At 40.0% G+C, this 15,056-nt stretch overlaps 1 protein-coding gene across 1 annotated transcript in view; it reads left to right on the top strand.

Annotated features, from left to right (window-relative positions):
* Positions 1–15,056, top strand: part of HELZ (helicase with zinc finger) — a 69,927-nt gene that overhangs the window by 43,797 nt on the left and 11,074 nt on the right. The window contains 9 exon segments of the mRNA XM_031060931.1: positions 1,377–1,560; positions 2,568–2,796; positions 5,936–6,140; positions 10,073–10,124; positions 10,941–11,134; positions 13,530–13,737; positions 14,220–14,296; positions 14,504–14,609; positions 14,612–15,056. The exon segment at positions 14,612–15,056 is cut by the window's right edge and continues 26 nt beyond it. Of these exon segments, the coding sequence (XP_030916791.1) occupies positions 1,377–1,560; positions 2,568–2,796; positions 5,936–6,140; positions 10,073–10,124; positions 10,941–11,134; positions 13,530–13,737; positions 14,220–14,296; positions 14,504–14,609; positions 14,612–15,056 (1,700 nt within the window).

A 15,056-nucleotide genomic window follows, 5' to 3' on the forward strand; every position in this document is an offset into this window, starting at 1 on the left:
TACTTGGATTGCTTTGCCATTTAAAAAAAGTTGTAAAGGACCTAAAAATATCTTCAGTGGCCAAGTAACTGTCTGAAAACTGTGAGTCATTAATGGCCACAGGCAGAAATGAAGGACAACAGCTCCTTAAACACCAGCAGGAAAAACTGGAATTAGATGATGAGGGAGATTTTTTCTGTTTGACCCTTAATGGATGTTTGCATTGGGGCATCTTGTGGTTCATTGATGCCTATATTAAGAATTATTCTGGGAAATGCACTTTCCCTTGTTGGTCTTAATTTTAAAATTTCCCTATGTGGTATTAATTCTAAATACATACCTAGAAGCTATATCCTTTCAGAGAATCTTGCCAAAATACCTACAATAGATCCTTATTTTTGTGCTATGGTTTTTATAGATATCAAAGTTTATTCTAATAGCCTTTGTCAGCAGAGCTGGCTTTTAAATGCAAGAATTGATGTCACAAAAACATCCAGGACTTGCTTAAAAATCGTCCCATATTTTCACTATCCTCTGAAATTGCCAAAAATAAACTATTTGTGACTTTTTAAGGATTAACAGAATTTTTTTTCTTTAAGAGGCTGTGCTTGCATTTGAAATGCTGTAGGAAAGCAGCACCATGAATTATCGTGCTTTAAATAGCTGGAGAAATATTTATTGAATGTAAATTGAAAAAAAAAAAGAAAGAAAAGGAATCACAAACCTTCTGTAAGGTTACTCAGAAATGCCTTGTGCAGTGCAGTACTCTGGTGTGTTGAGATGAGCTGCTCTGGCAGGAGGTTACTTGAAGGCTGTCTCCTCACAGGAGGAGGTTTTCAGGTGTTAATACACATTAGGCTTTTCAGGTAGCACATTTCATAGTATTTCACAGAGAGGAACTAGCAGTTGATGAATTATCTGAAACTCCCAATGGTATCCTTTGGAATGGGAGGTCATTGTGCTCTCCTATACAGATGCTGTTATCTGGAGTTATCAGACATGACAAGATGACATATATCGAATACAAATTAAATTACAGCTATTTGGGCAGTACATTTACTTACAGAAATAAGTTGAAGTATGGCAAGAAAGGTTCTAGTGCACTTGACATTTTTGTAAGAACCTAAAAATGAAAATTAAGATTATTAATGTGATTTTGAAGTTTGTAATTTTAACTGAGAAAACTTATTTCAAGATAAAAAACGGTGCTGTATAGTGAATACATTGTTTTACTCCAGGATACTTTAGAGTACCCCTGTAGGATGCAGCAGTATCATTGCTTGTGCAACACTGTGTCATGTCAGTGTTTCAAAGCCTTAAAGCTCAAATTCCCTTTCCATATCAAAGAGCGCTGCTCAGTGGGACACAACTTTTAAGAATCCTGCCTTTTTCCCCAGGTGTTTGAAGTGGTGGAGCGTGTGGAGGAGCTGAGGAGGAAGTGGCCAGTGGCCTGGGGCAAGCTGGACGATGGCAGCATCGGGGTGGTGACCCCGTACGCTGACCAGGTGTTCCGCATCCGCGCCGAGCTGCGCAAGAAGCGCCTGTCCGACGTCAGCGTGGAGAGGGTGCTCAACGTGCAGGGTGAGCACGGGCCTGGCCAAGGGGAAATGTGTCTGCTGCTATAATAACTTCATTAAATTACCCTGGAGTTTGCTAAAATTACCCTAAAGCCGTGGGAGCAAAAGGAGAGCTGTGGTACAGATGTTGCTCCAGCATTGAGCGTAAACTCGTGGATGTGAGATGTGAGATTGATCTCATTTATCTCAGTGGATGTGAGATTTATCTTTTCTCAAAAAGATATCTTTTTCTTTTCTCAGAATTAAGTTCAGCCTTGCTTAAAAAAATAAGTTGAGTAAAAATTGTGGAAACCAATAGGTTTTTAACAGAATTTTAACGTTTTTAACAACCTGATTGGTTTTAGAGTTCCAAATACGAATGGAACAGAGCTTTAGCCTCAAAATGTTTTACTGATTATCTTTTCCATCTGTGGAATCTTTACTGATTTCTTTTCCATCTGTGGAATAAACTGCAAGGAGTCTAAAAATTTAGGTGTTTCTTCCTGAAATCACATTGATAACAAGGATTTTGTGTAGGCATAGCCTGTTGCTAGGTTGCACTTCTAGTCAGTAATAAACAAAGGCAGATGATAAAGTAACTGAGTGACAGTGAGTGGTTTGCTCTGTTTTTTCATGGTGGATATTAATGCATTTGAGAAATTTAAAAATATGAATCAAGAATGTCCAGAATTTATTTTTAAGGTAGAATAAATAAATTCAAGATTTGTTATTGACTCATAGGCAATGCTGTAAAGATAATTAACATTTCAGAAAGTTCAGGAGTGATTAATATCAAGGTGAAAAAGTAAGTTTTTTAAAGAGGAAATATTCTTGTAATGGAATATGCTATTTATAGTGCATCTTTTAAAAATTTTAAATCTTATTATTCTTGCATAAAGCTCTTCATGTGAAGGGTAGCTATGAGTTCAGAACATCTAGGTGTGAAATCTGGCTGGCAAGGGCAGTGGTCTGGCCGTGGTAGGAGCAGAAATAGCAACAATTATCTCAGAGATGTTTTTTGTTTCATTTTAGGAAAACAGTTCAGAGTTTTGTTCCTCAGCACAGTACGAACACGGCACACATGCAAACATAAGCAAACTCCAATTAAAAGGAAAGAGCAGTTACTGGAGGATTCAACAGAAGACTTGGATTATGGTTTTCTGTCTAATTACAAACTTCTCAACACTGCCATTACAAGAGCACAATCCTTAGTAGCTGTGGTTGGAGATCCTATTGCTTTATGTTCCATTGGAAGATGCAGGTACTTTCTCTATGTTCCTTGGTTAATCAGGGCTAAAGGTACTGGAAAATGTCTTTATCTGTGACTGGTGGATTTAGGAAAGTGAGGGTTGTCAACATATATAACAAGGAAAAATGTGAAATACCTACACCTGGCCATGGACAAACTGTCCTTTCATATATTTATAATTGCTCAAATTTTCACTTAACAATTGAACATGCTTGATTTTACTTTCTAGTAGGGTTTTTTTGTATACCCATTACAATTTTATATACAAATAAAGGTAATGCATAATTTGGAGTTTAAAATTGTGATTTGAATGTTATGGCAGTCGTAGGATGGTAGAAAACTCGAAAAACATTATTTATGTTTTGGTAGGTCTTCATGACACTAGGAAAAAACTTGTTAAGATTTGAGTGGATTTACATTTTATAGACCTAAATGAAGAAATGTGAAAAATGCTGAGATATGTAAACACTTAATGATATGTTAAAGGTTCCAAGTTCTTGTTCTTCAAAGGGTTTTTTTCGATGGAAGAGCTGAAATTTTGAGGTGATCAGAGATAAACCCTGCAGCTTATTCTCCAAGAGAGGAAACAGTGCACTGATTACATTATTAAAATAAAGCTAAAAATACATGTTAGTCGTTATATCTATGTTGTGTTCTACTTTCCTGAGCAGTGCTTCTGCTGCTGTCTTGAGAAGGGATGTGGTTTTGAAAGATCACAGTTGAAAAAGCCAAATGCAATTCAAACCTTTGTTTACTGTATTTATGAAATATAACCTGAATTTCACCACTTCCCTGCTGGGGCCATGTCAGGAGTGTCTGTACATGAATGCAGTGATCTGCTTTAAATGGCTTCTAACATCTTACTGACAGAGAAATAATTGTTGTGGGTTTAATTCACTTTTCCCTTACCTGGGTGGGTTTTTTAGGCAAGGGGTGGTTTATTTAATGAGCTGGTGAGAAGGACCCCCTGTGCCTCTCAAGTGCTCCTTCAAAGTATTTGAAATAGGGTGTGCAAAAACTTAATAAAATAAAAATATAGGCTGTCAGCGTGGTAAATAAATTACAGTTCTGGCAGTTAAGGATTTGGTTTGCATTTTGAAGACCAGCAGCTGTTTATAGATGTAGAGCTGCTCCAAATTATAAAACTGAAAGATAATTAAGAAACAAGGAGCACTGAAACTTTATTAAGATGTATCTCAAGCTTTCCCTTTAATACACCATTGTCTTGTTTCACTGAATAATTGAACATTCACTCTTTGAAAATAGTGCTGGAGGGGCTCAGGGAGGCTGCTGGGAAGATGGTTCTTTTTTTCTTTTTTAGTCCAACAGGAGTAGAGAAGTCTGAAAGAAGTGACATTTCGTTAGGAAAAACAGACCTCAAAAAAGTTTAGAGTGTACTTGAATTTTATAAATATTCTAATACCTGTCAAAATGAGTCAGGACTGTAATGATCGTTGTAGAGAGCTTTGTGAAGTATGCCCAGGGTAATCATTACATTCCTGTGTGCTCCAGCTGGACTAGACAGAGCTGCTTTGGCAGACACCCCCTTTAAACTCCCGAGCACACTCAGAGGCAGCAGGGTTTTATTCTCTGTTCTTCCACCCCAGAACAAGTGTTCCATGTGTAGAGAGACTGCTTGGGGCATTCTCAGCATTCTCAGCAAAAGTGGTTGGGTCTCAGTGGATTTGGGGTACTTGGCAGTAAGTTTGGTGACTGAATTGATTAATCAGAGGGAATTCCATCATTAAAGCATCCCGGTGATGCATTTAATTTTGGTTTTTAATTCTCATTTAAAACCTTGCAAGATCTATTTGCCTTAGAGCAAAATGCAGAAAAAGGGCCAACTTGCATCCTGAATTTTAAAAGAGCATTTCTTGCCTCTGTGAAATCACAACAGAAATGGGCTTTTAGGGAAAACAATTCTGAATTCTTAAAAACATCACTGGCAGCACAGCATTCTTGCAAGACAGACATTTGTTCTTTCTCACAAAGTCAGCTACTCAGCAGAATGTGACACTGCTGGTACAATTAGTGTGCTGCAATCCCTCATTTTGCAGGTTTTGGGGAAAGAACAGAGCTTGCTGATAGGCCAGACCTTATTACTGAAGGGTGAACAAGCAGGAGTTATAGTCAAGCACACCTTTACCCTTGATATTTTTGAAAGAGACAGCTCAGTCAGGTTTGCTGGGTTTTTTTTAAAGTGACATCTTCAAACCTTATTAAATAACTTCTAAGCTTCAGTAACTTCACCCAAAAAGTTCCTTTGAGGTTAAAAAAGAAAAAAAATCATAAGTGTAAAATTTTGTGTAGATCCTGCTGTGGATGTTAACAAAAAAAAGACTTTTATAAAGCAGTAGAAAGATATATCATGAGAAAGCAGAAGATAGGGAGGAATGTTCTTTTATTACATGGTTTGAAAAACCCCTCCATCCCCCAAAAAGTTGGAAACAGAATTTTCGTAGACAAGTTATGCATCATCTGATGGTTGTTTTCCTAGCTCAAAAATACTTCTGTATGTTATAGAAAAATCTGACACGCACTAAAGTTCATGCTTTTGTTTGTTTTCCACTAGAGGATCTCAAAGAATCTCTAGAAACTCCCCAAAATACTAATTTTCACATGCCTCTGAAGTGTTTCACAAGAGTGGTTTTGAGGGCATATCTGAAAACCCTTTGTATTTGATTTTTGTTAGCTTTGGTATTTGTTACGCTGAAGGATCTGCCTAAATTCAGAGAATGTTCTTGACATCTTCTGGGACTGAGAATCTGTGTAATTCCTGTCACTATTTGAGCTTCAATAAATGCCTTAAATCATACATTCCAGAATCTTAAGCATGGAGTTTGCTGTTCTTGGTTTTCTAGGAAGAAGTTCTGAGTTGGAGCTGTCCATGGCATTAATACCAAACGTGGTACCCAGGCAGGGCTGTGACCTGATGCCCATGGACAGAGCTGTGTGTGCATTTGGAATACCTGGGGACTTCTGCACTGTGCTGTGGGGCTCAGCTGCAGGGAGCAGGCTCAGGGGGGATGGATTGGTGTGTAAAATGAGCACACACAAACAATAAAAGTGTCCCACAGTTACATTCAATCTGTTTTCATTTTAATATCAGCCATTGAGCCTTCCTCACTGTTTGTAAAAATCATTTCCATAGGAAATTCTGGGAAAGGTTCATTGCCCTGTGCCACGAGAATGAAAGTCTTCATGGCATCACTTTTGAGCAGATCAAAGCTCAGCTGGAAGCTCTGGAGTTAAAGAAAACCTACGTGTTGAACCCCCTGGCCCCCGAGTTCATCCCCCGAGCGCTGCGGCACCAGCACTCAGCCAACCCCAGCAAGCAGCAGCAGTCACCTCCGAAGGTACAGAGTTCTGGGGATGCCTTCTGTCAGCAGCTGGGAGGGAATCTGCAGAAATAACATGAAAGGTTTATGGAACAAGCTGTTTGTTTTAAAATTGCATCAGTGCAATCAGATATGAATGCAAATTCCAGAGGGATCCTCAGCTCTAGACTTGTGTTATCATAAAGTTTTTAGCAATATAGCTTGGGGTTGTCCAAGCCTTGTTTCCTTACTGCAGCACACCTTGGCTCACTCTGGCCTGTTCATTGGCAGTTTTGCAGTGACCCTGGAGAACTTCAGCTCTGGAAATTGAGGATTTAGATAAACCAGATTAAACTCTCTGAGCAAGAGCCAGTCCCTGTCCCAAGCTGTGCTCTGACTGTACCCCAAGAAACAACAGGTTGATACAAACAGTAACAAGGAGTAAAAATAAGCCAACTAAATAGTGGCCAAAAGGGATTTGGTTTGGTCTAAAAATCGCATTTAAAATTCAAGGACTTAAGTTATGGAAGATAATTTTTGATGTAATTAAAAATATGTTGTAAACTGGTTTATTGCATAGATTAGCTCAGTGATAATGTCCTTCAGAAGACCAGATTTCATTAGCATCAAGAGGACAGAAAGATAAAATTACCTCTGAGTGGTAATTTCATCAGCTCTTTTTATAAGAGCAGGTGAAGAAGTGATGAAAATACATAGCTTCCTTAGGATGATAAAGAACAACACTAAATTTTAGAGCTTTCTTGGAGGGTGATATATTAGTAATGAATTCTGTTTTAATAATTCTTTGTAGTTTATATCAAAATCATTTGGGTTGTTAATTAATTTAATTAAATTGTGTTTAGAGATAGAACTGAAATGCAGGTTGTCAGCTTTCTGATGGACTCAATGTGCAGGAAGGAAGAACTGCACATATTTCCCATAGCTTTGCATTTTTGTTCCAGGCTGTATCATTGAAATGAAATTTTTACGACAGGTTTTTTAATACAAAGAGGAAAGCCTTCCCTTTGGCAGTCCTTCCCAAAAGGGAGCTTGTAAGGGAGAACATTTGGTTTCTTCATCAAGATGCATGCGTTACTTTCTGAAACAAACACCAGATTTCTAAAGCTTCTAGTCATGTGTCAAAACACTGGGCCTACAGAAAACCAGAAATTACAGAATTGTCTTTAAAAGCCACTGCTGCACTCTCATTTTTCATGAGCTCTTCAGTATCTTCCTTAATAATAGAATGTCATTATTAATGCTTATAATTTCCTAAATGAAAAAAAAAAAGTACTTGAAAATGCAGGTATAGTACATTTAGGAAAAAAAGGGGAGTGAGTGTTGGGGAAAGTGAGAGTCTTGTAAGTAGACAGCTCTGTTTATTTTGCTTTAGTTTGTTGGTAAACTAAGCCCTTGTGCTGTTCCAACTGCCAACACTTTATTTTCATCTTAAGATCTGAAGTGTTTGAACCACCTGTATCACAATTCTAAATAAAATCTTCCCTCTGAATGCCACTGATAGGTAGTGAGTGTGTGCAGTAACACCAGAGGTAATAATCAAATACTCTGAGAATACAGCTGGGATCATTTCCCTTTGCTCAAGTTTTAAATGCAGATGGTTGGTTTTGCTTATTTTAGACATCCTAAGCACAGTATTTAACATTAAAAATGAAGGATTAAAACCTAATGCTGGTGGGAAAATTTTGTAGCAGAGAAAATTAAGAACAGTTTTCAGTTGTGTTTTGTGGTGAGTTTATGGACATTGTGCAAGTCAGGGCTTGCCTTTCACATGTGCTGAAAAGTGGTTTTGTACAAGCAGCACTTCTTATTCAGCAGAATTGCTCCTGGATTTATGTAGGGGCATTAAAAACCCTTTGCTGTTTAGATTTTAAAGAAGGGAAAATGTTTGAGTCTTGTCTGAGAGGCCAGCAGGCAGCATGGAGCTGTGAGTGCCTTGTCCCCTGTTCCTGTGGCTTGGCCAGGCATGGCAGTGGAAGGAGGGCTGGAGCTGCATGGGGACAGCCTTTATTGAAGGTGATGATGTGGAAAGGGAAAATTTCCAGAATTCAGAGTTTCCCTTGGGGTAGTTCACATACAGCGAATTAAGCTCTGAGTTTACAACTTTCCTACCTCCCACTCGCTGCCTGCCAGCTTTTGGTCTGGGTTCAGGCACTTAAATCAGGGTGCAGCATCACCCCAGAGATTTCCTGCAGTCAGGGAGGATCACAGGTCAGGATAAATCTCTGGAGAACTCCCTCTACTCCTGTTTGTTGGCTGAAGGGGGATCCAAGGAATGACAAGGCTGTTAACTGCCTGCACTCACCTAAATCTTGGTCTGGGCTTCCTCTGAGAGCCTTTATGTAATGTGGATTTTTATATTCCAAAGGTGGAGCCAGTTTTTAGAGGAAACTGAGTGTATTTGTGCTCCAGTGTTGTCAGTCACCATCAGTTCTAGGGTGGGTTTAGGTATCCTGGGGATGGGTGGGGACATGAACCTTGGTGTGAAAATCTTTGAGAAATTACAACAATTGAGTTTCATAAGAGACTGTTATGAAATGGTAAAGCCTTCAAAACTGTGAGGAGAAAAAGAAAAAAGAAAGGCAGCAACTCCCTTTGCCAGCTTCCTGGTGGCCCCAGTTGACTTTTATTTACCAATCTGATCCAGGGACATACTGAAGCTGCCGTTGAGCAGGACAGCTCCTCTTACAAACTGAGGTCATTATTTTCTTAGTTATGTAAGTAAGTGGTATTTCAGTTTGAAAAATGTGGCATCTATAAAATCCAGGTCTGACAGGTTAGAGCAGAGCTTTGTCAGACCTCTGCACATGCTGCTTGCCTCTGACATTGTAACAGATACAGAAATGCTCTGTGCTGGCCATGAGTGATTAAGGCTACAGCTCCTCCACGTTTTTAGATTGAATCTTTCTCTGCTGAATAAACAGGCTTCCTTTGTTTAAGTGCTGCAGTGAAAAGCAATTATTATTTTATTTTTCCATAATTCATTTTTCAAATGAGAGGAAAATTTGGAGACCAGTTCTTTAATCTGGTTTATGCATGAGTCAACATTGTCAAACAACCTGTCTTTGTAGCCTGACTAATTTGCTCAGAGTGCTGGAAAACTGCCTAGACTTATCTCCTGGGCAAGAAAAGTTTTGCAGCATCAAAGCGTTTCTAGATTTATTTTAAATTTCTGAACGTACTTAGGTCCAGATTAAGTAAAGTATTTCTGTGCTGCAAAGGACTTGAGAGCATGCTGGCAATGGAATACATGCTCACAGTTTATGAATATTAACTAATTAGTTGATGCTGCAAACTCATGAGAAAAGTAGAAGGGATAACTCAGGTCTGTTAAAATCCTTTCCTAGTGTTTCACCAAGGAAGGATAGTACCCCCAGCAGTGGGGTTCTTTACTCTCCTGTATTGCACTTTTTGGGGAGCAGTCACAGAGGAGCCACAGCCCAGAAGCTGATAAATGAGATGGGGCAGGGAGAGCATCTGAGTAAAACTGGGGGCAGCTCCTTTGTCTCCAGCATTCTTGAGCTGGAGCCTGGAGCAGAAAATGGATTTTGCTTCCACTGAAGCTGCCGTGGCAGAGGAGTAATGAGGATTACATTGGTGCTGGGTGCTGCTCCTGAAAGATGTAGGACAGTGGGAAATAAAATGGTGAGAAAGGAAGCTCAAAATATCTGCTGTAAATCTCTTTGCATCTGAAAACAGGCCTTGGAGAGGATTTTCCCAGAGGGAGTTGTAATGACCCACTGGTTAATTGAATTAGTGGTGTTTTATGTCCACCTTTGTGAATTCATAGGCAGGTGGTAGAACTGGATGGTTGAATGTGTAAGAACAAAGTATTGGGCTGACTCCATTCAAGCCCTGTTTTATGTTTAATTATCATGTTCACTTGAAATGAAAAGCTTTGGTTTGTTTAAGAATGCAAAGATCACTATTATTGTTTTTTTTTTCCTTTAAAGGGCAAGGTCCATCATCATAACCAGAATGACCATTTCCCACCTGATGGAATTGGTGAGTGCCTCTGCAGTTCCTGGGGAATTCCTGAGCCCACTGAAGCTGACAGTAGTGTGACATACATTGAGAATCTGGTCTCTTCTCTATTTGAAAGCCATTTACTTGTTGTTTGCATGTGGGAATAAGATCATAGACTGTTAAATGGACATTTGGTATTTCCAAGGCTCACCCTTTATAGGTGTTGTGTGCACTTATTTTTAAGTTTTAGCACAAACACAGTTGTTGGCCTTTAAAAAAAATAGCTGTGTTTGAAATTCATCATGTACAGCCCTGTACCAGGGTATTTGCACTAGAAGGGTTTGGACATTATTTTGCATGCACTGCTTTCTGAGGTACTTTGAAGTGAAATTGTGCTGTCATACATCCAGATATTACTGATCATACCTTTGCAAGACAGCATGCAACAGCTGAATAATTTTGTTATTAATTTGGAAAAGCATTAGTTTAGAGCTTGTCTTCCCTGCTAAAGAAAGGAGGGTTATTTTAATTTTTGATCAGTGCTTACAGCCACCCTGACTGTCAGCATATTTAATTGGTTTGGGGCATTGTTTCATTAATGCACTTACCAGCTACCTGTTTCTCTGTATCTCAACTCATGTTTTCTGCCTCTTCAAATTTTTGAAATGGAATACAGGATTTGATTAATGCTTTCTCTTGGTGTATCAGACCTGTGCTGTTAGAGAGTTGCATGCTTACTTTATCAAAATAGATACTGTTAGGATGAAAAAACAAAGAAATGGTCATGTTCTTTTTGTGTATAAATCTTCTTTTTTTTGGTATGTATATATCTTTTATTTTTATCTTTATTTTCAGTTCAGCCCAATCCTTCTGTTCTAATTGGAAATCCTATCCGAGCATATACTCCTCCCCCTCCTCCTCTGGGACCTCACCCCAATCTGGGGAAATCTCCAAGTCCTGTTCAAAGGATAGATCCACACACTGGGACAAGTATTCTATATGTACCTGCTGTCTATGGAGGAAACATGGTCATGTCTGTGCCTTTGCCTGTAAGAATTCATTTTCTGTTTCTCCCCCCTCCCCACCTCAGTTATTGTGTGCACATAAATGTATGGCAAAATCAGATAGTGAATTTCTTGCAGGTTTTTTTCAGCACTCCCAATCTCTTGGGCTTTGCTGGCTTTAGGAGTGGCAGTGCAGAGGACAACCAGAAAATAAAGACCTGAAAGCTTTGCTCCCCCAAATAACTCCAGGCAGGCTAAAAGCAATTTCATGTTCATGTAATTTGTGTGTTTTAGGCACACCAGTGGAATCTGTCTCATCTGACTTGAGACACCTGCCTCTGAATTATTTGCCTGGTTCAGTTCTTAATCATTGGAGCAACCTCAGTGATTCACACCAAGTTTGTTTCTCTTTATTGACATCACACAGCCTAAATTACAAGTTTTGGATGTCTGCAGTGCAAGGTGTCTGAAGTGAAGTGATAAGAAAAATAAGCATAATGGGATGTTTTTCCCTTCCAGAACCTTATAGTGAACCAGTTTCCTCTCCAATCCCTTCCCTTAATGACATTTGGGAACAGAATGAAGATCTCTAAGCAGGTCTTTTAGGCTACATTTATGCATGGAATTTTGGATTACAAATAAAACTGTCCCACCAAAATTTGCACACATTAAAGAAGCAGTCTCTGCTTTATTTTTACCCTTCACAGTCAATGTATTCCAGGAGGAAAATGCAAGGAAAGAACAAAGGCTGCAGAAGCTTGTGGAGTAGCATGTGTGTGTTGTACACAGCTCCTGAGGACCGTGGCAAGGATGTGGAACCCACACATGCAGATGTCTTTAATTCCATTCATAATGCTAAATGTTGGAATACAGCTAATTTGGTTTTTCCCAATAATTATGAGTCCTCTGTTGTAATTTGGGTTATGGATGCTGAACAGGGGACTTGCTGTAGTTTCAGTTTTGTGTCTTAGATCAGCTGGCAGCTGTAAATTGGTTTTCTTTGCTAGGCCAAGGAATTTTCCTTTTTCCAAGCTTACTAGAAATCTGCATTTGATGGATAAATTTAAATGCAATGAGAAGGCCAGCAGCTGTATCTTTGTCATGCTTGCTCACATTATATTAATATCAAACCAAGGTAATTTAAAAACTCTGTCTTATTGTTCCAAGGTTAATATATTTTTTATGTGTTTCCAATCAAAAGAAATGTAATAAAAACAAGTATTTTGAACTCACCTTCCCTGAGGATGGATTTTTAAATAATTAAGTGGGAGGACTGAGGTACTAATGAGACTGCTGCTTTTGAAAAGAAGCTTGGAGGCGATTTGGGGTTGTACAGATGCAATAGTAGCCTAAAGCTGAAGTTCAAAGTGCACATTTCAAGGGCAAATAGTAATTTTAAAAAAGGATTGGATGAAAGTTGTTACACTTGAAAGAAGCAGGGACTGAAGTAAAATGTGTTTATGTTGGTGGAAGATAAAATGATGTCTTTGTTTAATGCAGTTTTCATAGCCAAGGTAAAAGCTGGAGGAGGTGTGTGCTGCCATCACTGAAGGATGCTTTGGCATCCTCAGTGTTGGGGATGACTCCCTGCACTCTCCTCTTGTTCATAGATTTCCCTTCTTTTAATAAATTCCCTACAGGACGAGTTTGAACTCATTTGATGCAGAGCTGCCTTCCTTAGCATTCCTTTCAGGAATAAACTTGAATCCATTGTAAAAAATCCTGACTTTGTAGCTGCTTTCAGGAGGTGGATTTTGCTTTGGCTCTGCAGCACACGTGTCCTGTAGCACAGACACTTTGGAGTGTGATTCCCTGTGGGCACTCTCTGGGTTCCACCAATGGTCCTGGGAGCTTCACTGAGTGTCCTGAGTGTCCTGGGAGCTTCACTGAGTGTCCTGGGGGTGCAGAGGGGTGCACAGCCCCTCCTGCTGTGACCCAGAATCCCAGCACTGGGTGCTGCAAGGTCTGCTCCTCACCTTTGAGGCTCCTGTCTTTGTCCCCTCTGAGCCACAGACCAGTGTCTTGTAGCTACCAGGAGAAAGGGCTTTGGATTTGCTTGAATTTCACCATTTCTATTTAATAGAGAAGGGTTTAATCTGAAATTTATTAAACTACAACTTGTCAATCAGTCTTTTCTCTCTGAATTTTGAAACCACTGAAACAAGAATGGGTTTTGATAGAAAAATTTTTGCCCAAGGTTCTCCTCAAAGATCTGTGCCCTTGTTTTGCCTGCCCTTAGAGCTCTCCCCTCCCAGCAGCAGCTGTAGTTGTGTGTAAGTGTGTCAGGTCATCTGGTGCTTGAAAAACTCTTGTCACTGACCTAATACCAGCATGCCTGTTATCACTGCCTTTAATTTAATGTACCTTAACAGATCACATCTCTCTCCTTTTTTTAAATTTTTAATTTAAATTTTAATTTTAGTGTTTGTTTACCACACAGGTACCATGGACGGGGTATCAGGGTAGGTTTGCAGTCGACCCTCGCCTCATTACTCACCAAGCAGCCATGGCATATAACATGAACCTGTTACAGGCACACGGGCGAGGGTCCCCGATCCCCTACGGCCTGGGCCACCACTCCCCCGTTAGCATAGGACAGCAGCAGCTCCCACACCAGGACAAGGAGCAGCACGAACAAACTCGAAATGGTCAGTGCTTGGGATGGCTCTGCAAGCTGCTCTGCTTTGGGGGGAGTATCTGCTTGAAATGGGATCGTGGAAAGGGTTTTCCTTCCTCCATCCTTTCTGTCCTTCGCCCTTTCCTCCCTAATCAAGGCATCCACAGATGGGGGAAATAACCTGGGATTTGCCATGACAAATAGAATAACTGGGATATTGTGAGATTCAGAAGGAATGGGAGGTGGGAAGGGCTGTTGAGGGTGTAATTGTTCCATCTCCCTTCCACAGTACTGCTGATGTTATTTGCAATTAAGTTGGAAGAACTACTTAGTGGTTATTAATGAACAAAGTGTAGAGATTAAAGGGAAAGTGTTATTTAGGTAGATGATACTAAATGTCTGTGGTGCTGTAAATGCCTTACTGATAAGTCAATTTTCTGGTGTCTGAGGGAAGAAAAATCCCAAAAAAAAAATTTTCCTATGGAAATGAAGTAATTTTGTAAATATTTTTAGGTAAAAGTGAAAACACTGCTGGACCTGAAATCAATAAAATTCGAACACCTGAGAAGAAACCTCTGGAATCCAAGCAGGTGGGTTTCCCTTGTCTGGATATCTGGTTTGGTTAATTTGTTTATTTTTTGGGTGTTTGGGTATTTTTTTTTTGTTTGTTATTTCGTACTGTCTCTTAATGAACTTAATCATTACGTTTAGTCATTCATTCATTTAGTCAAACCGAAATGTCTTTATTTCAAATTTTTAAATGCAAATTCTCAAAACTTTTTACTCTCCTTTTGCAGGTTGATTTAGAAGCAACCCCTCAGCAGAGAAGCCCAGAGTCCCGTTCCAGTGTGGGTTACCCCAATGCTAAATTCCATCGCAAAGACAACCCCACCCCCAGCCAGCTGCACCTGCACCTCCGCCCCACTCCCAGTTCGCAGTTCCCAGCCGCCACTTCCAGCACCTCTCCCAGATCCCGAGGCAGCCCTACCCTCTGCAGCAGCAGCAGCAGCAGCAGCAAAACCTCTTAAGCCAACAGCAAAATCACTTGCCTGAACAGCCCAACCAAATGCCACCCCAGCAGAGCCAGGTAGTTCAGCAGCATAATCACTTGAATCAGCAGCCTCCACCACCTTCGCAGCTTTCCCCTGCTTTCCAGGCAGGCCCCAGCCAGTCCTTTTTTAATAATCCCATTCCCCACCGACCACATTCTCCTGCTGTAGATGCTGTGATTTCAGAGCAACACCCCCCACCTCTGTTACAAGAAGTCAATAATCATTTGAGGCCTATTGCACAGCACACCCCAGTTCTGCCAACCCACTTGAACAACTTCATTGAAGAGAATCCATCAGG

Source organism: Geospiza fortis, unplaced genomic scaffold (assembly GCF_000277835.1).
Source record: "Geospiza fortis unplaced genomic scaffold, GeoFor_1.0 scaffold221, whole genome shotgun sequence".
Classification (NCBI taxonomy): Eukaryota; Metazoa; Chordata; class Aves; order Passeriformes; family Thraupidae; genus Geospiza; species Geospiza fortis.